The sequence below is a fragment of the Saprolegnia diclina genome, assembly GCF_000281045.1.
Source record: "Saprolegnia diclina VS20 unplaced genomic scaffold supercont1.145, whole genome shotgun sequence".
Lineage (NCBI taxonomy): Eukaryota > Oomycota > Saprolegniomycetes > Saprolegniales > Saprolegniaceae > Saprolegnia > Saprolegnia diclina.
In genome coordinates this window covers 1-22,561 of record NW_008246212.1, presented here as the reverse complement: position 1 = coordinate 22,561, position 22,561 = coordinate 1, and the positions used below count along the sequence as shown (strand labels likewise).

General features: G+C 53.2%; 7 protein-coding genes across 8 annotated transcripts; 4 read left to right on the top strand and 3 right to left on the bottom strand.

Moving 5' to 3' along the window:
• Nucleotides 1–4,795: 4,795 nt before the first annotated feature.
• SDRG_16672 (hypothetical protein) lies at nucleotides 4,796–7,279 on the top strand. The gene is made up of 3 exons (XM_008622890.1): nucleotides 4,796–5,568; nucleotides 5,617–6,114; nucleotides 6,166–7,279. The coding sequence occupies exons 1-3, from the start codon at nucleotides 4,830–4,832 to the stop codon at nucleotides 7,161–7,163; spliced, it is 2,235 nt and encodes a 744-aa protein (XP_008621112.1). The 5' UTR covers nucleotides 4,796–4,829; the 3' UTR covers nucleotides 7,164–7,279.
• A 372-nt stretch (nucleotides 7,280–7,651) lies between these two features.
• On the top strand, nucleotides 7,652–8,002 carry SDRG_16671 (hypothetical protein; the record flags this gene model as incomplete). The annotated part of the gene is made up of 2 exons (XM_008622889.1): nucleotides 7,652–7,846; nucleotides 7,895–8,002. 2 exons carry the CDS (start codon nucleotides 7,652–7,654, stop codon nucleotides 8,000–8,002), a joined length of 303 nt encoding a protein of 100 aa, XP_008621111.1.
• A 94-nt stretch (nucleotides 8,003–8,096) lies between these two features.
• SDRG_16670 (hypothetical protein) lies at nucleotides 8,097–10,844 on the bottom strand (the record flags this gene model as incomplete). Its single annotated transcript, XM_008622888.1, has 9 exons — nucleotides 8,097–8,624; nucleotides 8,671–8,772; nucleotides 8,817–9,475; nucleotides 9,525–9,779; nucleotides 9,833–9,901; nucleotides 9,957–10,113; nucleotides 10,164–10,437; nucleotides 10,487–10,689; nucleotides 10,731–10,844. 9 exons carry the CDS (start codon nucleotides 10,842–10,844, stop codon nucleotides 8,097–8,099), a joined length of 2,361 nt encoding a protein of 786 aa, XP_008621110.1.
• A 102-nt stretch (nucleotides 10,845–10,946) lies between these two features.
• SDRG_16669 (hypothetical protein) lies at nucleotides 10,947–12,239 on the bottom strand. Its single transcript, XM_008622887.1, has 4 exons — nucleotides 12,025–12,239; nucleotides 11,662–11,975; nucleotides 11,536–11,599; nucleotides 10,947–11,469 (listed from the first exon to the last, which is right to left on the bottom strand). The coding sequence occupies exons 1-4, from the start codon at nucleotides 12,223–12,225 to the stop codon at nucleotides 11,008–11,010; spliced, it is 1,041 nt and encodes a 346-aa protein (XP_008621109.1). The 5' UTR covers nucleotides 12,226–12,239; the 3' UTR covers nucleotides 10,947–11,007.
• A 728-nt stretch (nucleotides 12,240–12,967) lies between these two features.
• On the top strand, nucleotides 12,968–14,568 carry SDRG_16668 (hypothetical protein). The gene is made up of 3 exons (XM_008622886.1): nucleotides 12,968–13,282; nucleotides 13,334–13,671; nucleotides 13,717–14,568. The coding sequence occupies exons 1-3, from the start codon at nucleotides 13,045–13,047 to the stop codon at nucleotides 14,497–14,499; spliced, it is 1,359 nt and encodes a 452-aa protein (XP_008621108.1). The 5' UTR covers nucleotides 12,968–13,044; the 3' UTR covers nucleotides 14,500–14,568.
• Nucleotides 14,569–14,666: 98 nt separating this feature from the next.
• On the bottom strand, nucleotides 14,667–16,373 carry SDRG_16667. Of its 2 annotated transcripts, XM_008622884.1 has the most exons (6): nucleotides 15,705–16,373; nucleotides 15,479–15,654; nucleotides 15,354–15,428; nucleotides 15,232–15,307; nucleotides 15,112–15,188; nucleotides 14,667–15,061 (listed from the first exon to the last, which is right to left on the bottom strand). In XM_008622884.1, the coding sequence occupies exons 1-6, from the start codon at nucleotides 16,344–16,346 to the stop codon at nucleotides 14,995–14,997; spliced, it is 1,113 nt and encodes a 370-aa protein (XP_008621106.1). In that variant the 5' UTR covers nucleotides 16,347–16,373; the 3' UTR covers nucleotides 14,667–14,994. The 2 variants fall into 2 exon arrangements, with proteins under 2 accessions (XP_008621106.1, XP_008621107.1); XM_008622885.1 differs by having other exon boundaries at nucleotides 15,232–15,428.
• Nucleotides 16,374–16,519: 146 nt separating this feature from the next.
• Nucleotides 16,520–19,320, top strand: SDRG_16666 (hypothetical protein; the record flags this gene model as incomplete). The annotated part of the gene is made up of 12 exons (XM_008622883.1): nucleotides 16,520–16,612; nucleotides 16,655–16,855; nucleotides 16,918–17,019; nucleotides 17,059–17,154; nucleotides 17,205–17,271; nucleotides 17,328–17,627; nucleotides 17,678–17,739; nucleotides 17,791–17,892; nucleotides 17,941–18,151; nucleotides 18,195–18,485; nucleotides 18,527–18,868; nucleotides 18,917–19,320. 12 exons carry the CDS (start codon nucleotides 16,520–16,522, stop codon nucleotides 19,264–19,266), a joined length of 2,217 nt encoding a protein of 738 aa, XP_008621105.1. The 3' UTR covers nucleotides 19,267–19,320.
• Nucleotides 19,321–22,561: the final 3,241 nt, after the last annotated feature.

Genomic DNA, 22,561 nt, shown 5'->3' with positions numbered 1-22,561 from the left:
AGAAAGGAATGCAGACCCCAGTGAATTGCCTTACCTTGAACGCTGTGCATTTATTAGTCAGCTTCGCAGTGTCTCCGCAGTATTGCTGCCTCCAAACAATACCTTCAAAACCCTGCCATATAAGTGCCACCGGACAGCCCAATTTTATTGCTCTCCACGCGGACGTCCGCATAAAACCACTCGAGAGGATTTTTAGTTCTGTCTACCCAGAACCTGTTGAATACATACCTGATAAAACTGTGCCAGTACGCATTCTGAAAACATTTCTGAACTAGGATAAGCCACACTCGTATTGGTTAGAATGATAAAATATATATAAGGTTCGCCAGAGCTGTGCGTTGCTCACCTGTATGGTGTCATATACTGAAATGACTCGCACAAAAAGAGAGAGCACCATATAAACAAAGCAACCAATTTCGTGCGTAGAACACGAATCTAGTTGCATGTCAATAAAATCGTTGCTGTCTTTAAACTGACAGCATGTAATATTATGAACTGATAGCATGTAACATTATGCATTGTGTGGATAGATTTGTAGCCGGAAGATCAGAGAAAACCTTCGACAAACAACAAGAATATCTGAAGTCAGTCAAAAAATCTGAAAACACGTTTCTTGTGGCACAGTCTGGCCTTACAGGGCAGACGTAGGTCCCACTTTGCTAGCCTGACACGGAAATTCAACTACCCGCCGGTCGTAACTACACCATGACAGCATGTTTCAAATTGCTTAGCAAGCGCCTCCTTTGCTAATAGGGCTAATACGCGACAGCAAGCTTCTGAGAAGGTGTACTCAGGAACTATTTTGTCCAATTCGAGATACAGGAAAAGTTGATTCTCCGGAACGAAAACAAGTATACACCAAATGAGTGGTCGGAAAGTTCTGAGCAAGTTATCGATTCTCTATCTCGTTAACACAGTTAAAATCACAAATGCTTCGGGTTCTAAGTCTAGAAAGGCCGAAACATATTCGCTTAGCTAAACCTATTTATGTTCGGCTTTTTGCGCAGTGTATGATCAAACTTCCTAGACCAATGCATTTAGCCTACGCAACTCCGTGACTCGTGACGAGCTCCGTACGGCGGTACATCCATAGACTGGACAGAATGTTTAAAGCCTAATAATAGAGCAACAAACAATCCAAGAAAAAACTGAACTTTACGAGAAAAGACGCCATACTATAAACAGGATGGTGTCCTGCACAAAACATTGAGATAGCGTAGCAGAAATACGACCTCGCGCGAGCTATAACTCGGCGAGTGGGGTCCAACAAGGGATGAATCTCTCCGTACGTAGCTCACTCCCAACGACCAAGTGCTGGAGCCAACTCCCACGCATTCCGGCGTAGCGCTACGTATGCGGAGTCTTTGTGACATAATGAAGATAACGCGGAACACGTTCATATATATAGAAATATAATTCGATGCCAATACGACAAGAAAGCGATCACTTTGCTCGGGTCAGTTATGCTTTGCCGCCTAGTCCAATTTGCCTCAGGTCTGTTCGTCCGTTCTTAGTGCCCTCGAGGGGAGTGGACACTGATCTCTTTACTTTAAAGAACTGCTATCACAAAGTCCTGTCACTTCCCGGTCCTCCGCTGCTCTCGCCTGTTACTACGCTCCGTGCGGCGTTGGTTCTATGTGCTCGGTCGGTGTCTCTCTCCCCTATTATATAAACGGTCAGATATCTGAGCAACCCTCCTTCGTGGGTCGACAGGTGTTCAAGCCACTTTGGCCACTGAGCTGACCTACGAGCAAAACGAGTGCGCGTACATAGTTAATAAATACTCTGTGGTGATGTGTGTGCAGCACACTGTGCAGCACATCCGCCGGCGTGGTTTCTTGGCATTGCAGTGGCCTCTTGCTACTACTAGTTCTCGAAAAATCTAGTATTTTCGCATTTGTTGTCCGAGCCCAAATGTCCATATAACTTGGCAGCGAATAACGACGAGCTGCGTCGAAAGTGCAAGAATGCGAGGCGCAAGCGTTGTACGAGAAGGAAACGTCTTCGTGAAGCGGAGAGTCAGTGGCTTGGGCCAGCAGACGAAAGAAAAGTGCGCCAAGGCAACTGCAGCCGAAAATGAACGACGCCAGCCGACCAAGCTTAGCGAAGCGCATCAAAGGTTTAGTGCGCTCGATTTTGGTAGGGCTGGTGTCCTCGCATCTTCTGCGATTTCATCTCGGAAGTAGTATCCACCTCGGCTGCATGCTTCGCCTCCAAAGGAACAGTTCGGTGATCGAACGCGATTCGACACTGTGCCGTTGAGCAGCTCTGTACCACACCGGAGGTAGTTTGACTGCCACCACCTGCGACACTTGAGTATGCCGCAAAGAAGGCGCAACTCCAGCTTGAGTACGGACTCGAGAACGCCTGAGAGCTTGATGTGTCAGTATGCACGACGTGTATTCGAGTCGCTGACAACAAACGAGCTGTGAGGCAATTCCGCTTCGTCCAGCAAAGTCCCCGCCTCCACGTTAGTATTGGGACGATGATGCGGACTCGCTTATCATGCTGCCAGCGTCCGACCTGTCACGGCTGCTCCTGAATCTAGGCACTGCTGATGCAACAGGCTACCGCAAGGATTCGCGTCTGTCGTCGCCTCCGAGTCCAGGACAACGAAGTCAACAGCTCCTCGCTGCTTCACACCAATGTGCATTCTGTCAATGCAGGCCCCGGAAAACTGCGCCTTCGTGTTTTACACAGTCTGAGCTCGGCTTGCGAAAAGAATACGCGTTCCAGCTGCGAGCCACTCACCATAACAGTCGGTCCACTACGCAAACACGATTCGAGTCGCCGGTGATTGGTCCAGTTTTGTCGTACAGTTTGACGACGAGTTTTTCGGAAGTATATGTTTGCTCTCTACTTTGGGTCTTCGCAAGTATAGAGTACTATGTCTGATGGCACAGTGAATTAGGATCGATATGCCATCGCATCTCTTGAACAGCAAACTTGGTGAGCGCATAAATTTTCACCACGATCGGAGTACGCTTCATTATTCGTGAGGCACGTGTGCACTATGTATGCTCATCCATGAATGCAACAGGTGGCCAATAGTTTCCCCCGAGCTGCTCCCTGTTATGAACTAGATTCCTCGCTTCACCTGGAAACGGGTAACGAGGTGGTCGTGGGGCGTTTCTTGCCAGCAGAACGAAGAGAAGCGCCGGCTGCCGAACCCCGCTTGCGGATAACCTGTGTCCGGCGTCGGGTCCCAATCTCTTTCGTCCGCAAAGAAGGAACGGTCGTGCGATGTCCCCATCTCTGCAGCACCAGCTTGACTTGGACCGCGACTTAGACCTGGACCTTGATTTTGATTCGGGCTTAGTACCAACGCAGCGTGCATCCGGAGGTAAGGGCCGCGCCATGCCTCCTCCGAACGTCAAAGGCCGTGCCAAGCATTCTCCCAAAGGCAAGGGCCGCGCGAAGCCTTCGTGCTGAAAGAAATATGCATAGCATAGCAGAGAGAACTACCCTTTTGGGGTCTCAAGGATAATCTTGCTCATGACCAACGGGTCAATTGCTCGCTCGTGTCTTCTGGCTGTCGTTCGTGCGCTGTTGTCGTGCTCGCCTTGGTGTAGCTTGGCGCCCTGGCGCTCGGCTCGGTTTTTTTGGGTCTCTCTCGGGGTTTGTACTCGTTTTATTATGTGCTGGGTGTGTATCGAGGTGGCTTGGTTTTGTTGTGGCATTTTCGCGTTTTTTTTGTGTTGCGTCAGGTTTACGCGCCGTTAGGGTGGTCTTCGTTGGTCATTCGGGTTTGGGCTCGATGTATCGCAGGGTTCTTTTGGGTCTTTGTCACTGGGGGTTGGTTCCCTGGTCCCGGGTGTGGGCTTTGGTGTCTACGCTCTTCGATTGTTTTAGGATTGTTTTATTTTCTGGCAATGCGTGTGGGTCCGTGTGTGCCTTATTTTTACGATCAGTTTGTTTTTGTGGTTCTCGGTTTGTTTTTGGGCGTTTTCTGTTCTTTCTTTGACGCACCTCCTCCTTGGTCGTCGCGACTCGCTTGGCTTGCGCATTGTCGTTCCCTACTTTTTACGTCCATCGAGAAATGCTCATTTGTAAGCGTCCAGTCCCTTACGGAATTTGCCTCTTGACTGCGGCCACCGTACCCAATAGAAGGTAAGTCTCACGTGGAGTTGGCAGCGATGTAGCTCCCCTTTGGAGATGCATCATACATGTAGTGTTCATCGTTCCTCATAAAGTTTTGGTTTTGGTCTAACACTATTTACAAATCCCCACGGTCAGGCTAATAAAATATAATTTAGAGACCGCACACTATTTAAGTGTGTTTTTGCCAAATCGCCGCCCGTAAAAATTGCCCTCTGTAGTTGTACGAGGAATCATAACGCCCAGCTCAACGCCCTCAAAATGATGCATTTTTATCAATCCAATCCACGCATCACGGCAAAATCACTCTAATACAGTGATTTTGACAACAAGAATTCTAAAATCAGACTTGGAAGAGACATTCCGGCGGGGTCTAGTCCTGAAATGTAGACCAAACAATTCAGCATCCGGACCTTGATCCCGAAATCGGATGCACACTTTTTCTTTTAAATATAACTAAAAAATGTACGACCTCTCATCAATGACCTCTCATGTCAAATATCACGTTTACAAAAACCGCGACCCACTTCCAGCATTCCACGAACCGGCTCTTTTTTTACGGAAGTCGAAATGCAAGTAGAATTCTTGTTAGAAAAATCTCTCTATTGGAAAAAACACGGAGCTTTCGACGCAAAATCACAACAAACGAGAAGCAACACTATTTGCGGTGTTGACGTAAGTTCCGCATCGTATCCGGACTGAAATTGCCTTCACATCTTACGCTGACGACGATGGATAAGAAGCAGCCTGTGCACGAGGGGTACCTACAATGGCTGCCGCCTGCCGCCGGTGTGCTCCAGGTGCAGTTCTGTCAGCTTTCCTGGTCCTCCCAGCTGCGTATGTTTGCGCCCGAGTCCACCGCCAGCCATGGTGCTGGTGCCACAACGTACTCGGTCCGTGGCTTTTGCCAGTGGGAAGGTCTCGGGGTGTTGCCACTGGACTCCTACGGCCTGGAGCTCCAGCTCAAGGATAAGCGCTCGCTGTACGTTGCGGCCGAAAACCGGCTGGACCTCGAGCGCTGGTGCCGGGCACTAATCGCCGTTCTTGACCCAACCTCCGAGGCGGCGAACGAGATTAAGCGCGAGCGACGCAAAGTGAAGCGCGAGATCCGCAAGCAGCACGAGAAGGAGCAAGAGATCAAGGACCGCGAAGAAGCGCGAAAGCGACAGTGGGTAGCGCAGAAGAAACAAGAGCTCCTCGACCGCGAGCGGGAAATCGAAGAGATGACGCCGCTGCAGCGCAAGGACGGTCTTGGCACGCTCGACGAAGAGACGGAGAAGCTCTTGCGAGAGCGTAAGAAACGACTCAACAAGAAGGTCGCGCAAGGGCGCGTCGGGAAGGAGGCGCAACGTCGGCGCCTCGAAATGATGGCAGGCGGCAAGTCACTCGACGCCACCGTGCCACCGCTTCTTCCAGACGCGGTACCCCGCAAGTCGAAGTTCAGATTTGACCTCCCCCCACCGGGCCAGTGTACATTAGTTGGCAGCTATTTCGTTCATCTCACACATTGCCTTGTAGATTTCGTGTCCACGAAAGACCCGAAGCCCCTCCGGGACGCTTCCACGGGGTCCGTTTCGTCGCAAGACTCGGTCGTCAATGATGACGATGCGTCTGTCTCTGGTGTTTCTGAAGAAAACGTTGTCGTCACAACAAAGTTACGCGGCGGGTTCGTTCCGCCACCTCCACCGCCACCGAAGCAAACGCCGGCGTCCACAGACTTCGTGTCGCGGCCGACGAATCCGATGGCAGCAGCCCTCGATGCCATCAAACGCAACCGCAAGTACAGCGTCGATAGCGAGCGGCCGTCGCGGTCACGGCAGTCGCAGCTCAGCGCCGAGGGGAAGGAGCTGTTGACACGCGCGCTCTCGTCCAACAAGCTTCACCCGGAGCGCAAGGGTCTCTTCGACAGCAGCGACGATGACGACGATCACGACGATGATACCGACGCGCTTGTCTCTCGCCAATCGATCAAAGCCCACAAAATCGTACCCACGGTTGGTACTAAATCTGTCTCTGGTACGACCCAGCACATTGGACGCCAATTGTTTTGAATCGCGACCTTTGTAGGCGACGATGAAGAGAACGAGGAAATGTCCGCTGCACGTGCCATCGAGCATGCACCATCGAACGTCCCTGCCGTTCTGTCGGTGGGGTACGTAGCGAGCGCCGTTGAGACGCGTGGTGGGAAGACCATGGCCATCTACACGTTTGAGTTTCGTCTTCATACATGGTGCCGGCGTCTCGGGCTTGCATTCCATGAGCTTGAAGCCATGCACCAAACACTCAAGGCGCACAGTGCTACATTACCCAAGTTTCCGTCCAAGCATGTGCTTCGGAACCCAACGAAACCGGATTTGATGCAGAAGCGCGCAGTTGAGATAACGCAGTATCTCCAAGGCCTCCTGGCGGTGCCCGGCCTCGTGCAGCACACTGCCTTCCATTCAACGTTCGCGTTCCCACCCGAGTGGGCGTCAAGCCTTCTCGCCGGTGTCGTAACTGTTACGGCGACCACTGCGAGTTTCCAAGCTCCAACGCGCGCGACGAAGGTGTCAAGCCGCAACCTCTTTGATGATGCAAGCTCGGACGACGACGACGAAGTGTCCATTGTGTCCGTTGAAACAGAGCCTGTTTTTAACGCGACCAAGATAACGCGGCCAGCCTCGCAGCGATCGGAGCTGCCAGTGGCACAACCGCCGCAGCGTCGGCCATCGCACCGCGAGATCCTTGCATCGGCACCCAATGCTCTATCGACTGCACCCTCGCCTACACAACCCCGTCCAAGCCCATTTGGTGGTGCTGGACGCGGAGATCTTCTTGCTGCCATTCGAATGGGCGCCCATCTCAAGTCCGTCGACGGCAACCAACCACCCGCGCCCACAGTAAACAACGCTGCCCCATCATCGCGTCCCGTTGCCGCTCTCCCAACGCCAATTCCCGTAGCTCCACGCCCACCACTCGCAACAGCGCCAAGCATCCATGACAGCATCGCGAATGCTATGGCAAGCCGCCTCAACGTGACCCAGTATGATGACGCCGACGATGACGACTCCGATTGGGACGATTAAGCAAGCCAGCGCGTTTTTAGCTTCACGCCACTGCGTACTAAAGGTTTTGTATGGTATGTATATTTTCAGCGTACCCGTGCGACAGGGTCAAATCCATTTTTACTGCATATCTCGTGATCGAGAACGATTTTTAGAATCAGCCACTGCGCACAGCAACGACGCACTGGGCTACGTCGTCCTAACGTTATTTGACAATTTCGCTTCACTTTTCAAAATTGATTGTGTGCACAATTAATTTTGAATTTTTTCCCGAGGAGAGCATGTATTAATACTTCGATAATGTTTTCCAAAACGTTTAAAATACATGAGACCCAACATATTTTAAAAGTTATAGAAAAATAATATTTTTCTATAACTGCTCGAGCTTCGTGCTTCGATTATATTATAATCGAAGCTGAAAAAGTACTATTAATAGTATGGATTTTGACCCACACGTTCGGATAAATAAAAAACAACAAACCACGAGTCGAGTTGGCAGGGAATCAATCATGCTGCGTCGAATGGTAAGCTCGAGCGTCGGCCGGCGACCGCTGCCCGCACGCCGACCTGCGTCCGCGTCCCGACGCAAGACGGAGAAGCGTGACGCACTCGAGGTCGCACCCGAGGTGTCTGCGCCTGCTGAGCACTTACAAACGCCAACAGAGATCCCCCAGCCACCAACGATGGGCCAAGAACTCAAGTCGGTAAGGATGTTCGTCGCATGTAGACAGGGTCACATGTTGCGATTCTAGAGCTTTCTCTGGGGCATTGGCATGGCATTCGGCTTCTCGATGCTGGGTGTTGTCGCCCGTGTCTTCATGGAGGCAGCGCCTAAGGACGAGCCCTTGCATATGATGTAGGTGCACACGTACAGGTCGACCGCTACATTGACATAACAAGCGAAAAGTCATACGTACGTATTTCACTAACACTCGATTCTGCGTGCATGTTGGGCTAGATGCACGTCGTTATGACACCATTTTCCTGGGCGCAGTGAACCAGCATCGTAGGAGGCAGGTTGACAGTGACAGCGTCCATCGTTCCGAGGACTGCATCCATGCTCGTCGCAAGCCCTTGTGAGGGCAGCGCGAGCAAGACAAGACCCGCATTGCTCGAGTGCGCAAGAATGACGTGCTGTAAGTCTTGCGTGGGGCCGCGAGGCAGCACGATCGCGTTTTCGGGACCGACATCAATGCGCAAGTCGTCAGCAAGGTCCAAAAGCGCCCGTTGGCTGTCATCACCACCGACGCGCAGGAGGCGGATCGACGCCCGCTTCCACGGCGCGGCTGCCTTGAGCACATGCGCCAGTTGCAGCATAAGCGTTACGTGCTGCAGTGCATCGTCCGTCATGAGCCATACGTCGATCGTCATGGCACGCGGCGATTTTTCGTTGAGTAGCGAATGTCGATCGCCATGGCGCAGGACCACCACATTCTTCTGCAAGACGAGTGCATCTGACATTACTGCGGCGAGATCCGGTCCCTACGCCACTGTTGCTCATTAATTTGCCAGAGTGCTGCTTTTGTACCAGTGTCCAGTCCAACACAAGTGTGTTGACGTCCATGCCGCCGAGACCGCCAAGCTGTAGAAGGCTGCGGTATCCATCCCGCAACGACGGGGCGACAAGCACCTATTCCCAGAGCGATAAGAAGTGAACGATTTTGTTCAAGGTACCCGTGGAATTGCCTTGATGTGGTGCGTCTCAAGGTACGCGAGCCATTGCATGTACTTGTTCCGGGTTGTCGCCACGGTAGACATGGTGACAGCACCAAATTCAATGTCACCGACCAGATAGAGACCGCCTTTCTTCAGCCAATTGCAAAAAAAGACGCTGTGCGCCGACATACTGGCGGGCACATGGAGCAGCGACGGGCGCCAGTACTTACAGTGGTCTTTCCGGCTGTCCAGCCGCAACAAATACTTGCGTACCTGGTGATACAAGAGAGCTTGCGAGAGGCTGCCCCAGCCGACGGCGACCGACGGCGACACAATGTAGAGGTAGCCAAAAAGGACGCTCAGGACGAGAAGCGTTTCGGCCGCATAGAGCGCGTTAAGATAGACCATCACTCCGAGGTTCAAGGCGACACCCGCGAGGGAAAGCGGCCACGCGCTGCCACGAAATGTCGGACGGAAGTTGGGAACGCCAGAGATCTGCAAAGCAAAGGCCGTAAAGTTTACTGCAGCGTACGCGAGGCAAAAAAACGACGTGCAAATTGGAGCAAGCACGTCGAGGTCGCCGATCAAAATAAAGAGAAACGAGAGAAGTGTCGTGCAGAGGACTGCGGCTTGAGGCTCATCGCCGACGGCCGAGCCTTGCTTGAGCCAGCGCATACCTAACGCACGTGCATTCCGTTATATGTGACACGGCGGAGATGGGAAAACCAGGAAATAGTGAGTCCCGGGCGATTGCCTGGAGAATACGCGAGGCACCAAAAAGTGCACCGAGCCCAGACGTGTAGCATGACACGAGAAGCCCCGTGACGACGACAATCGGCGAGGCACTCACTTCTTGAAAAAAGGTATAGTTTGTCCGCAACGTCGCGCCAGGAAACGAGCTCCCGAAGAGAAAAATGAGCGAGACGTAGACGACACACGCCGTTCCAATTGCTGCCAAGCTGCCAACAGGGATACTTTTGCCTACATCGACGATCATTATGGTTGAGCTGTAAAATGTACAGGTCTGTCTGTACCTGGATGTTTGAGGTCACCGGATAGGTTGAGACCTTCCATGAATCCAGTGGCGAGCGGGAAGACGACAGCTACGTGGCGTCGCCATTTTAGTTATGGGGACATGATTTTGTGCTTGAACAATACCAAAGACAGCGCCAAAGTTGCACGTTTGACCGAGCCCACAAGCATTGCGCTCATTTGTGTAGTTGGCATATAGATTGTCCCGCATCGTGTTCATCGATGGACCCGTGACGCGCCCACCGCTTGCCAAGGAATGTGGTTTTGTGAGGCAAATCTCCACCTAGCACGTCACAATCGTGAGTAGTGATGATAACGATATAGGCATCGTACCGCGCCATAGGCAATACAGGCAAACTGAACGCCAAAGAGGTACTGATTAACCTTGGCGAATGCATGCGCGCCGAGGAGAGCGATCGCAGTTGTCGAAAGCAGAGCAATGGCAGCGACAGAAATGATGATGTGATGCTTTTCCCACGAAGCATGCACAAGCCACGTTTGTTGTACTTCTTCTGCGAGGCCGACCAGATACATGGCTACGCCGGATGCATACAAGAGGTAGAATTGCAGCCCGATGGCGCCGCCAAATTCAGGCCCCAGCGATCGACTAAATACATGTAAGGTCCCTTCACACCTGCCAGTTAGATCGACAAAACCTGATGAGATAGTATGAGCCGCCACCGCGCATGCTGCCGTTGCTTGCAATCGCGCTCGCCGCAAGAACGGTGAGCACAGCCTGCGCCTCAGCGATGACAAAAATACCAAGCATACCGAGTACACCCGCTTGGCCAATTGCCCAGCCGAGGCGCAGGAACAAGATGACGCCGATGATGTTGAGGAGGCAGGGCACGTAAACACCCTACCCAACGTCACTAGTCGAGAGGGCGTCATAGTACATACGTTGAATGTGCCGAGACGGTTTGGGGTCGCGGTGCTCACAGGCAAGAACGGCGTGTACGCGTGGGACTGCTCGTCGGCGTCCAGCGAGAAGCTGCGGATCCGCTGTCCTTCCATATCTTCCCCGTCCGAATTGGAAATACTTCTTGCCAGCTGCAGATCTTTCTGCGTCCTCGCTTACTGGCTGGTCGGCGGCCAATCTGAGCATCCAACCTGAGATGGGTACGCATTCTACGTGTCTGATTGGCTTGTTTCCCACAAATGAAAGCACTGCATGTATCTACAATTCTTTATGTTCAGCCTTTTTGGCCAATAGCACGTCCATTTCGCCTCTCTGGCGCTTCCGGTCGCGAGCGGCGAGCACCTCGTCCATGTTGAGCTCTGTGCCATCGCTTGCAACCACTGGATCCAGTAGCGTTTTGCGAAACCACGTCGAGAGCCGGCCGAAAGAGTCGTTACGGCCGCGCAGCTCGAGGCCGTCGGCCGACAGAATGAGCGGCTTGGCGTCACTCTTGCCGGGCTTCACCTGACGGTTCGGTAGGGGAATGGTCTCGGGAAAATTCTGCGTCTCTGTGTCGTAGCCAAATTGGCGTAGGAGTGGTCGCGCTGTCGTCAAAACATCCTGGAACTGGATCGGCGAGTAGTGCCGGAAGGACGCGCTGATTTTGCCACTGCGTGGCTTGTACGGCCCTGCGTCGTCTGCCGCGATGACGGATGTGATTCGCTCACCCCACTCTGTATCCTATACGATTTTGAGCATCAATTTCGTCATGTCCTTCGGTCATCAACACCGCAAGTCGCATCGTACCCAAAGCGAGTCCTTCGGCTCCTTTCCAAGAATGAATTTACACACTCGGTGTAGCGACTCTCGCCTAGCGTACATCACGACGTTATGAGCCGAGGAAATACTTTGTCACGCCTCTGTGTAACCTACCGGTTGACCATGAGGTCTTCGTAGCGCACGACCATGATCGGTATGTCGACGCGTGTTGTCCAATACTGGTGAAACCGGATCCAAACTTGGATTTCGTTCTGGATCATCTTGTCCCAGCGCTCCGCGAAGCGATCGTACTGTGAGTCGTGAACGCTCTTGTTGTGGCTGTTGGTCAACGTCATGTTGAAGTACGAGTTGATTGCATCCCACGGGTTGCGCACGACAAGAATCGCCTTGTGCACGGCCACGGGCTTGTAGCCAGATCGTTCAGGGTAATGAGACTTGACGAACCAAACAGACTCGTCGACGACTCCCTGTGTTTGCACGTTGAGTTGACGCAGGCGAACACAGTTTTGTTGGTACCTCGCCCTTCATGCCATAGTTTTGGAGCTCGAGACTCAGGCTGCGGTCGGGCTGGGTGTCGCAGCCCGTGTAGATGCCTGTGACACTCTCGAGAAGACCACGCATAAGCGAGTTGCCTGAGCGCGGGTAGCTCACGATCGCAATATGCTCGCCGTCCTTCTCGCCGTCGGTCAGCCACCGCTTCTCCGTCGTCCCGTCCATCTTGCAAAATGGTGATATGACAGTGCGCTCTGATTGGTTCGTTTAAGCTCTCACACCATTAAGAATTTCGCCCTGAAATACTGTCTGAGTTAGCAGCTGGTGGATCTGGTGGTCCTCCGTTGTTGGCATTTCGCTACGTTTCCAATCAGTCCGAGATTTGCATTTCCGTGTGTAGTAGTAGAAACGTATGCATTGGCTTCATCAATTTAGTCGGTGCGACTTGAACCATTCGCATTTGTCTTGATAATGAAGCGACATTGAAGGAGGAGAGGATTAAAGCCCCTCGACTCGCTAAGCAACCGGCCTCTCGCTATCTCTTGTATGAAGTACTTTCATTTAAGGGACGTAGAGTTTCGGACATCCACGAACTGGTAGAGCGATATCATGCCACAGCGTGTGTATGAATATTTACTCAGCAGCCTGAGGCGCACAATACCCATAAAGCAAGTGATAAGTGACCAGAGAATACGCGCGTCTGCGTCGTGAGAACACAATCTGGACGGCAGGGGCTGCTGGGTGGCGACGTTATGCACACTCAAACCGGTAACAACAGGGTAAAGCGCACGAGTGCACCCAGGAGACGGCAGGAATGGTTGCGCAGGTGACGAGCTCGGAGGACGATGCGCAGAGGACGATGCGGTTATATTGCTACACGTACAAATACACCATCGGGAAAGCTCATCGCCAAGGGAACGCGACACATCAATAGGCAAAAACCGTTGCCATTATACGCCTATTCTGAAACCGATCTTGAGCGTTGAACGGTGGGCGTTGTCCGAAACGTGGCTGGTGCTGGTAGAAGCTCCTCGGGATTCTGCGATGCGCGTCCTTGGTGCCACGCTTGTTTGGCTTCGTGTCTTGACGGCAGTGGCTGATGAAGCTGCAGTCGGTATTGAAGGCGGCGTCGTGCCCACACTCGTGTGTGCTTCGCTTCCTGAAGACATCGCCCAAATCGCGACGCTCACCGATCGACTCGTCACTACCCAAAGCGCAGTGATGGCTTGTGAGACTGCGTCGGATCTTCGTATAGAAGAAATCAAGGATCTCACGGGCAAAGGTGCGCTTCGCTCTCTTTCGTCGCGAATGCAAGAAAATTTTGCCACTATAGTCAAACGAGCCGATGAGTTGGCCCAAATGGCCGAAACAAAGCTCTTAGAAGAGGCGCGCTCATCTGTAAAGGCTCAGCAAGCGCTCACGGAGTACAAGCGACTGCACATCACAGCTCTCGCACAGGAAGTTGAGAGACGTGAAAGTGCAGAGAAAGAGGTTGGCGTTCACAAGGCCGCCCAGGCTACACTGTCAGCAGAGCTGCGCGAGCACCAGGAGGCCGTCGACCTGCTGAAGTCAGAACTTGCCAAAGAGATTGCACGGGGCCTCTCTTTGCAACAAGATGTCATGAAATATCGTGACGACGTCATCGAGATGCTGGCCTCCTACGAACAGCTTGTATGTACCATCGGTGAATGATCCCTGTAACATGGGGGCTTGTAGAAAGACGAGCACAAGGCGTTGGGAGCGATTCACGACGAAGCACTTGACCACCTTGCCCATCCAATGCTTGCCGACTACCTCGCGGCGCGCAGCAACGAACTAGGCGAGATGCGTCCAGAGCTCAAAGCTGCACTTGCCAAGGCCCGTTCCGTCATTCGCGTGCCTGAAGACGTCGCTGCTGCTGTTGCTCAAGGCAAGAACGCGCTACTACAGTCACACGAAAACATCCGCTCGAACGTTGCACCGATCGTTGGGGACTCGCATGCGACATCCGCAACTGTCGTCGTTGTCGGCGTGCTCATGGCACCACCAGTATACGTCGTCGCGATCTTCGTTCGCAGCCTCCAGCGTCGCATCCAAGCGCAACACGTCGTCCTTGTCCTCAATTTCCTCGCCATGTGCTTCTTTGGGGCCGTTGGAGCGTCGTCTGTCGTGCTTGATACTGACGTCCTTCGCAGTCTCCAGACGAGCAGCCCCAGTGGTTACATTCTCTTGCAGCTCTTAACGCTCGGATTCTTCCTTGTGCACTCTGGCACAAGCGTTCTCTTCCTCCTCTGTGCAGCACCACTCAAGGTTCAAGTTGGAGGCGCCGTGCACCTCTTGGTCTCGCTGGGTGTCGTCGCGCACTATTATGAGCACATTTGGGCCAAGGCAATGTTGGATATGGACCACCCGGTGCACGCTGGTACATTCTTCGCCTACGCCTTTGTATACCTCCTCGGTCTCGGCCCAGCACTTCTGGCTGCTGCCTACGACAAGGTGCGCGACGCCAAGCGGTCCTAGTGTGTAGCGGGCTAACCGGTACCTCGTGGTCTTGCGGCTAAAATACAATACCAACTGTTTGAGCAGCGAGCTACGCACAATATACACAAGCAACCTGGTAGAGTTGTGCATTGCTGCCGCTTTCTCTACCCTGCGGGGGAAGGAGTCTGGTCCCACGATATTGTTAGTCAGGACGTTCAGTGTAATGGATTCACAGATTTAAATTCCAGGATGTCGAAGTACATCATTTCAGGTCCCGTTTCGTTTAGCTTTTCTAGATGGCCATTTCCATCTTGATCGTCTTCTGGGGTTTGTAGCCTTCAATCGTAAAGTCATCGAATGTAAAATTGTCGATGTCCATCTTGGCCGGGTTAATCTTGAGCGTCGGGAACGCAGTGGGCGTCCGCTTCAACTGCTCTTCAAGCGGCTCGACGTGGTTCGTGTATACATGTGCGTCGCCAATCACGTGGATGAAATCACCAGCTTTCAGGCCACACACCTGCGCAATCATGCGCGTCAATAGTGCGTAGCTCGCGATATTGAAGGGTACACCAAGACCCATGTCAGCCGATCGTTGGTACATCTATGAAACACTCTTTTGACCCCACAGCAAGAATGCGTCGCAAAATGTACCTGGCATGAAAGCTCACCGTTCGCGACATAAAACTGGCAAAACATGTGACACGGCGGTAGTGCCATGAGCTCCAGGTCTGCCGTTCACATGAATATAAATGCAACCCAGGTTGCACGCACCCGACGGGTTCCACGCCGAGAGGAGAATCCGGCGGTCGTTCGGTGAATGCTTGATCTTGTTGATGACGTCCGCGAGCTGATCAACACCTTGACCCGTGTAGTCGGTGCGCATGTCGACGTACTTCGCACCAAAGTGGCGCCACTGAAAGCCGTAAACGGGCCCAAGGTCACCAGCTTCGCGGTGTGTGAGACCGAGCCTACACGATGACATTGAAGATCATCGACACATAGATATTTTGCCACGTGCTTGTCAAGGAACTCGCGTGAGCCGTTGCCGTCCCAAATTTTGATGCCCTTGTCCTGGAGGGTCTTGGCGTTCGTGTTGCCGCTGATGAACCAGAGCAGCTCCTCCGCGACGCCTTTCCAGAAGACGCGTTTCGTCGTCAGCAAGGGAAATACGTCATGGCGCAAGTTGAAGCGCATCTGCAAACACTGAGATGAGACTTCGAGCGACGTCAAACAAGGAGAGCTACCTGTGCGCCAAAAAGCGAGATCGTGCCCGTGCCTGTGCGGTCGCCCTTGCGCACACCTTCATCGATAATTTTTTGAATGAGCTCGAGATACTGCAGCTCCTCGTGCTTGCGGTCGAGCTGGGTGTACTGAAACAAAATGTCCTTCTCAATTTGAGCCGGCGACACCGACGTTTCGACGAAGCCGCATGATGCAAGCGACTTGGGGAAGAACGCGTCACACTCGTACTCGCCATCAACAAGCGTGATATACGCACGTGTGCAGCGCGGGTGCTGTGCGGCTTCTTCATACAAACTTTGACCGCCGATGATGAAAACATGCTCGACGTCCGTGAGAGCGCCAAGAGCTTCATCAAGGTCGCCAGCGGCGAGAACACCTGTCTGCGCCGAGAGCGCTGCGCGGACTGCTGGATTGCGCGAGAGCACGACGTTGACGCGGCCGGGTAGGGGGCGGTGCTTGGGTGGCAGCGAGTCCCAAGTTTTACGGCCCATCACGACGGCGTTCTGCTTGGTTGCGTCGGCCGTCGACGTCGTGAGCTCGCGAAAGCGCTTGAGGTCGCCCGCGAGGCGCCACGGCAGCTGGCCCTTGATGCCGATGCCGTTTGTGGCCCGCGCAACAGCAACGATCATGCTTAGCTCCACCATGACCGCCGATTCGAAACTGAGCCCCGCCAATGTTACCAATGTTACCAGACGAAATAAGCCAATCAGTGCTCGGGCGTCCTGTTGCGGATCTCTCGATTACGTCATCATTGGTTCCAAGCTTGCTCCAACGTCGGTGAAGGGACGCTCGAGGACGAAGGTATTTTTGGAATTTCATGGACACCAACTCGAAGTCGGCGACGCACATGCTGCGTCAGATCGTGCTGGACGAAAAGGCTGCGCGCCAACCGCGCAAGGTCATGCAGCGGGTATACCAACCTTCTCTTTGTCTCCTTGACCGCAGCGTGTAGCGCAAGCAAAACAAGGCGCTAACGCCACTCGAGAAGACCAAGAGGCTGCCTCTAACACTTGAGGGCATTCACAAACGCATGCATGACCCTATTTCACTGCAATGGCTTGTCGACGACTTCATCGAGTCTGCGGGTGAAGGTCTCGAGAGCCGTGTCGATCTCTTTGTTCGCGCTGGGATTCCTATTGACCGAACCCACACGGTATATTGGATAGCAGTTTGGCCGTGCACACCGTTGGCAAAACCTTGACGTCCGAGATATAGGTACTGGGATACACTGCAATGCATGCAGCTGCCAATCAACCTGATGGCCGTATCATGGCGCGTCTCATCCGCGCAGGTGCCGACGTAAACGCCCTGGCAACGGTAGTGCGTCATTCTTGTGCCTTTATCATTTCTTTGCAGACACAATCGACCCCATTGCACACTGCCGTCATGTTTGGCAACCAGGCGTGTGTTGAGCAGCTCTTACGTCACGACGCCGCGAAAATTCCCGGCCAGGTGTGCTTGATTGGGATGGTATGCATCAACTTAGTCTCATACATGTATAGGATCGAATGCTGCCGTACGATGTCGCTCAAGAGTTTCCTTCCGAGGCGATCCAAACAATGCTTCAAGGTGGGTTCACACAGAAGCATACTGAGCTTAGAGTAGATGAAAATGACACATACTAGGGGTCCCGTATCCGCCAGCGCGATTGGCATGTGTCTTGAGCGAGCCTTCAAACTTGCACTTGAGCTGGGAGCCCGGTGTCGCGTCAACCCGACGATCAGCCACCGCGCCTGCGCCCATCCTTCAGTATAGAGTTCAGTGGAAACTCGAGACCGCGGTGGAGCCGAGCACCATTGTCTGCAGCAAGGCCAACTTGGTCGTGAGAAACCTTGTGCCCGCCACGTTATACGTCATTACAGTGCAAGCGGGCAACGCTGCTGGTTGGAGCCGTGACAGTTCCAACCTCTTCGCGACGACTGCACGTACGGCACGATGTCACCCGCGAATTAATGTATTGATCAATGTCTCGCAGCGTCCGTACCTACAGCTCCTAAAGCCCCGCGTGTGACAAGTGTAGCCGACAAATTCATCAAAGTCAACGCCCCGTTTCCTGCAAGTGGACTGACACAAGATATTGAAACGTAGATGCTACTACCTGTGCCAGAACCCAATGGATTGGAGATCCAGAGACTCGTTGTGCTCGTTCAACGCACGGGCTCTATCAATCTTAGCACGACAGATGCTTTCGTACTTCTATCTCACATCGAGTCATCACCAAATACCGAGTTCGTATAGATGTCTCTCATGGACGTCAAAGCGGTAGACGGCGCGTGGACGCAGCTCTGGGTTGGCGACCCAGCGAAGCTAGCTCTTAAACGCGACGGGTTCCGCGAGTTCGTTGCATCAGGGCTCACCCCAGGTTGCGTCTATTTTTTTCGCTTGAAGGCAGCCAATGCGTTGGGGTGGTCGGACGCTGGCGACGTAAGTGATGGGATTTGCACGAACGGTATGCTTTTTCATTCTCATCGACGAGACGAGACTTTTCCTAGACGCACCTAAAATGGTTGAGAGGTCGTCAACATCGCTGACATTGATATGGCCCAAGCCCTACTCGCCATATGACATTGACATGTACGAGCTTTCGTACCGGTTCGTTGGCGCGCAAGACTGGCTCTTGGTGCCGTCTACCGTGCACGATCAGCGCTACTGCGTACAAGGCCTTGTGCCCGCCACTGCATTCCAATTTCAAGTGCGCCCGCATTATGCTTTTGTACCACTTGGTGAACCTTCATGGGAGACCCTCACCAACTGCGCAATCAGCCCGGTCTTTTACACTGAGGGTGGCTTGAACCTGAAATTCCCTTCACTCACTAGCCCATAGGTGCTGCACCCGAGGGCCCCGTTGATGTCAGGATGCTCGCACGATCTCAGACAACAATGGATGTAGCGTGGTCCGCGCCACGCTGCAATGGCTTTGTTGTGCTCACGTACGAACTTCAGCGTCAAGCGATGCGCGAGCGCGTCGCGTCAAATCTGCTTTCGGGTGCCGAAACGGACCCGACGGCTCCCTGGATCACCGTATCGAACTCGATTCCGGTTGAGTTTTCGTCCGTGCACGTTCCGGGTCTTGCCGTGGGCACACCCTATAGTTTTCGCATCCGAGCGAGGAATGCCCTCGGATGGGGTGAGTATGGAGCACCATCACTGGCCTTTTGGACGCACGGTACATCCGCTTTGTGGTACCAAAGTAACTATTTGGTAAATGCCATAGCTTTCTTGCCGCCAACGCCACCAGTTGCCGTCGCCAAGACATCGTACTCGCTAACGCTTACGTGGATGGACCAAGCCGACGTGAATAGCCGCCACGATATGAAAGAGCACTTTGAGGTGCACATGTGCCCGCTCCCAACGTATAGTCCACTTGACCAGCTTGGCACCAGTGCGGCCACGAAAGGAACGTGGACGATCGTGGACGACAGGCTCCCGAGCCGAACTTGCGTCGTTCCCAACCTCTCGGCGCTCTCGTGGTACTGTTTTCGCGTTCGCGCGTGGGTTCGACATCGCGGCTGGACCGAGTTTAGCCTCGAGAGTCCACCGATCCAGACGCTGCGCCGAATGTGAGACAAATGCACTATACAACGAAAGAAATACTTACCACGCGTTTACCTTTCTCAAGTTTGTTATATCAAAGACTTACATATTGACGTTGATCGCAAAGGGTTTTGCGCTTCGCCTCAATCACGTTACGTCGTTTCGCAGTGTGCCCTCATGGTGTGTGGAATAATGTGTGGCGGTTTTATTAATTGCACGCAAGCACAACCAAACGGTGTATATTTAGCCTCGATGGAGTTTGCTGCCATAACGCGGACGGAGCAGAAGGCGATGCTGAAAGCATGGAACGCAAAAGCTGCGCAAATGAAGGAGCCAAGAACTTATTGCAGCTCGGCCACCACCGCCACAGTAAAGCGAGAAGAGCCAAAACAAACCACAGTAACCAGGGATGCCCTCATGTCTGTGGCTGCGATTCAAGCTTCGTACCGTGGTCGCCAGCGTGCTCATGATATCGCGTCGGAGGCGCTTCTCAAACGAACCTACCAATACAGAAAGTGGCTTCTACTCAAGGAGGAAAACCGGCTGAAGCGCGGCGCCGCGATCATGAGCAACAACAACAACGAGCCAGCTCGCGACGATAAACTGGGCGCGAATCCACAAGAAAGTGTCGTACATGTAGATGGTACGCCCTGCGGCACGGCCTCAGAAGGAACCATTTCGCAGCAGCTCAGCTACGTCCAGTTCACGCGAGAGACCGGTTTTAGAGACCAACTCCTTGCGACCATTCGGTCCGATTTGGTCCGGGGCAAATCCGTGCAGTTGAGTATCGACATGAACAAGACTGGAGACTCGCTCTCAGATGCGCGACTTGTGCTGCAACAAGTGTGCGTGGCGAGCCTGCTTTACTGTGACCGCAACCAAGACATGGTTCCTCACATCGATGGCAACATTGCGTCGATTGCGCTTACGCCCAAGCGATCACGCGAATAGCTTCTCACACAACTCCGATTGCTGCGCGATACATTGTCCTACACTTGGAGCCTTGGGGGACAACTTGACTCCATGATATGCACGATATATACTTCATTGGAAAACAAATTGTGCGCTCTATGTTTCGTTCTGCGATCCACCGCAGCCTCGCAAAATATCCGTGTAGTAATAGCGGACATCGTAGATAGTAGATAGATATGACGTTTATTCTGTGCCCCGCCCGAGACGCCCCGTTTTTTAGGCTGCGCCAAGCTCATATTGCCGATCGTACTGCATCGTGACCTCCAGTCGCTGACGCCGCCTCAGTCGCTGGTGTCTCTCGATGACCTCAAGAAACTGCGTAGCTTTGCCGCCGATGGCGAAGCCTGGAAGGCCTTTAGGAACCGTGTCACCATGGGCCTCACTCGCGCCCACAAGCGCCCCAACGCGACTACAGAAGAGCAAGACGAGCCCCCGTGCCATCGCCTGCGCAGCCACGACCCAGCGAGTGAGTGAAGAAGGAGATTGCTAGTCTCTGCGTAAGCGAGGTATTTGTAATAAGAAAACGCGGAACACTTTCATATATATGCCGTTTATTCGCGTAAATCAACACAGCAGTACTGGCTGTGAGCGCTATGCAGGAGGATTGTCGCATACGTGCAAGGAAGTATCCGACAGCGTCGTGCGTCTATGGGGACGTCGGGGCAAGCGTCAACGATTGCCTCGGTTAGCACGCTCCAGAGCTCCTTGTTCAGCGCCATGGCGGTGAGCTCCTTGAGATTGTCGCGGTTCCTGAGGCGCTTTGCGAAAGACGGGACGAGGGAGAGATAGTCGTTGAGCACATGGGGCAGCGTCGTCAGTGGCGACCGGCCCACGGTGCAGCACTGGAGCGTCTAAAGTGCTACGGTGGAGCAGAGAAGTCGGCGAGGGACACCTGCAGTTGCCGCCATGTCGCGAAGGGCTACTTCGAGGTACGCGAAAAAGAGCGCAGGAGAGTGGACATCATAATGCCACGCACAAAGCATACAAGAACATTATTTGTGGCTTGGAGAATGGACATAGTTGCGCCACGGCTGGCGCTTCTCACTTGGGCTGCGCTTCGCCGACGGCGATGTTTTGGGCTTCGTCGGTGGCAGCACGTGAAAGTATTTAAGCGAGCACCTTGCATCACGTAGCACGGGCGACGCTAATACGGCAGCAATGTAAATTTCCATGAGCTGTCGCCCGTGAATTCGGTCTTGCTTTTGTGTGCGCGGCAGCACGGGGCAGGATACCCGGTGGCGCCTTGCAGTATCTTCCAGATAACTATGGTAGCGCTTGCAGCGGACATGGTCACGAATGAGCTTGAGCTTGCGGTCGCCGGTTGCGTCGAAAACCGTCACGTGGAACTCAAACTTGTCTTCTATCGGGAAGAAGCGAGTGACAGCCACGGTGTATGATGCTGGCGTCTCGTCTTGGTTGGAAGTGCCACAAGCACGCACTTCGCCGTCGTCCCCGACACTGGGGCATTCGTCAAAAGAACGAGTCTCCCACGAAACGCTTGGCGAGAGAAGTACTGCTGGCGGACGCTTGAGAGACAGTAGTGGAAGCAAAAGGTCGCTTTCACTCAACGGCGCGTTGTTGTTAACGATGTTTTCCGCGTTAGTCAGTACCTCGAGCTCGAAGGTTTCGAGACTGGCACTGCGCACATGGCCACGAGTCGGTCCGCGCACAATCACTGTAGCGCGTTGACGTGCAGGCTTGACGACGTCGTTGGCTGTTGTTGGATCTTCGGCAAGGTTTCGCGATGGCCGCAGGAGCAGTACATATGGATCGCTGTCCATCGACATGGTCTGGCCACGCACCTTCGCAGTCGCTGGCTTGTCGACATGTTCATCCTCGCTCGAGCGGCAGCAGCTCAGTGTCTGGCCCATGTTACTCTCGTGTGTGGATTCGATCCGGACAAGATATGCAACCATTCTAAAAAAAGCCAACCTGATTAGAGTATACATAAATCGCGATACAAATTGCACATCAGTTCGGCGCTAGGTTCCAAGTACAACAAGTACAATCAAAGTGGCTCGCAAAAACGCTTTGTTGTTTTTACACGTACGGCTGGTTGGTGGGGGCCAGCAAACACTCCAATTTACCCAATAGCAATGCCATAAACTTTACGGAGTCCAAGTCCCGCTAACAGTTAGTATTCGCTGACATACATTGTACTGTACTAGTACTCGTTTACCTTTGTCATATCATACTCCAAAGCGACGCATTGACAACTTATTGCTTTCGTGATGCATGAAATATACATTTAATGACAGATCTACAAATCGCCGATGAGCCTTGGCAGACTTCGACGACGGCGAACCAATGGTGCATGCACGAGGAAGAACTCCTGCGTGACCTTCGCGGTGCG

What these genes read in the sequence shown, in the direction of transcription:
- SDRG_16672 (XM_008622890.1), top strand. Translation starts at nt 4,830, where the DNA reads ATGGATAAGAAGCAGCCTGTGCACGAGGGGTACCTACAATGGCTGCCG. An exon ending in CCTCCCCCCACCGGGCCAGT is followed by an intron (nt 5,569 to 5,616) that starts GTACATTAGTTG and finishes ATTGCCTTGTAG; the next exon opens with ATTTCGTGTCCACGAAAGAC. An exon ending in TGGTACTAAATCTGTCTCTG is followed by an intron (nt 6,115 to 6,165) that starts GTACGACCCAGC and finishes CGACCTTTGTAG; the next exon opens with GCGACGATGAAGAGAACGAG.
- SDRG_16669 (XM_008622887.1), bottom strand. Translation starts at nt 12,225, where the DNA reads ATGGACGGGACGACGGAGAAGCGGTGGCTGACCGACGGCGAGAAGGAC. An exon ending in GAAGACCTCATGGTCAACCG is followed by an intron (nt 11,600 to 11,661) that starts GTAGGTTACACA and finishes GATGTACGCTAG; the next exon opens with GCGAGAGTCGCTACACCGAG. An exon ending in AGCCGAAGGACTCGCTTTGG is followed by an intron (nt 11,470 to 11,535) that starts GTACGATGCGAC and finishes AAAATCGTATAG; the next exon opens with GATACAGAGTGGGGTGAGCG.
- SDRG_16668 (XM_008622886.1), top strand. Translation starts at nt 13,045, where the DNA reads ATGCGCGTCCTTGGTGCCACGCTTGTTTGGCTTCGTGTCTTGACGGCA. An exon ending in CAAGGATCTCACGGGCAAAG is followed by an intron (nt 13,283 to 13,333) that starts GTGCGCTTCGCT and finishes TTGCCACTATAG; the next exon opens with TCAAACGAGCCGATGAGTTG. An exon ending in TGGCCTCCTACGAACAGCTT is followed by an intron (nt 13,672 to 13,716) that starts GTATGTACCATC and finishes GGGGGCTTGTAG; the next exon opens with AAAGACGAGCACAAGGCGTT.
- SDRG_16667 (XM_008622885.1), bottom strand. Translation starts at nt 16,346, where the DNA reads ATGGTGGAGCTAAGCATGATCGTTGCTGTTGCGCGGGCCACAAACGGC. An exon ending in TCTCGCTTTTTGGCGCACAG is followed by an intron (nt 15,655 to 15,704) that starts GTAGCTCTCCTT and finishes CAGTGTTTGCAG; the next exon opens with ATGCGCTTCAACTTGCGCCA. An exon ending in ACGGTGAGCTTTCATGCCAG is followed by an intron (nt 15,062 to 15,111) that starts GTACATTTTGCG and finishes AGTGTTTCATAG; the next exon opens with ATGTACCAACGATCGGCTGA.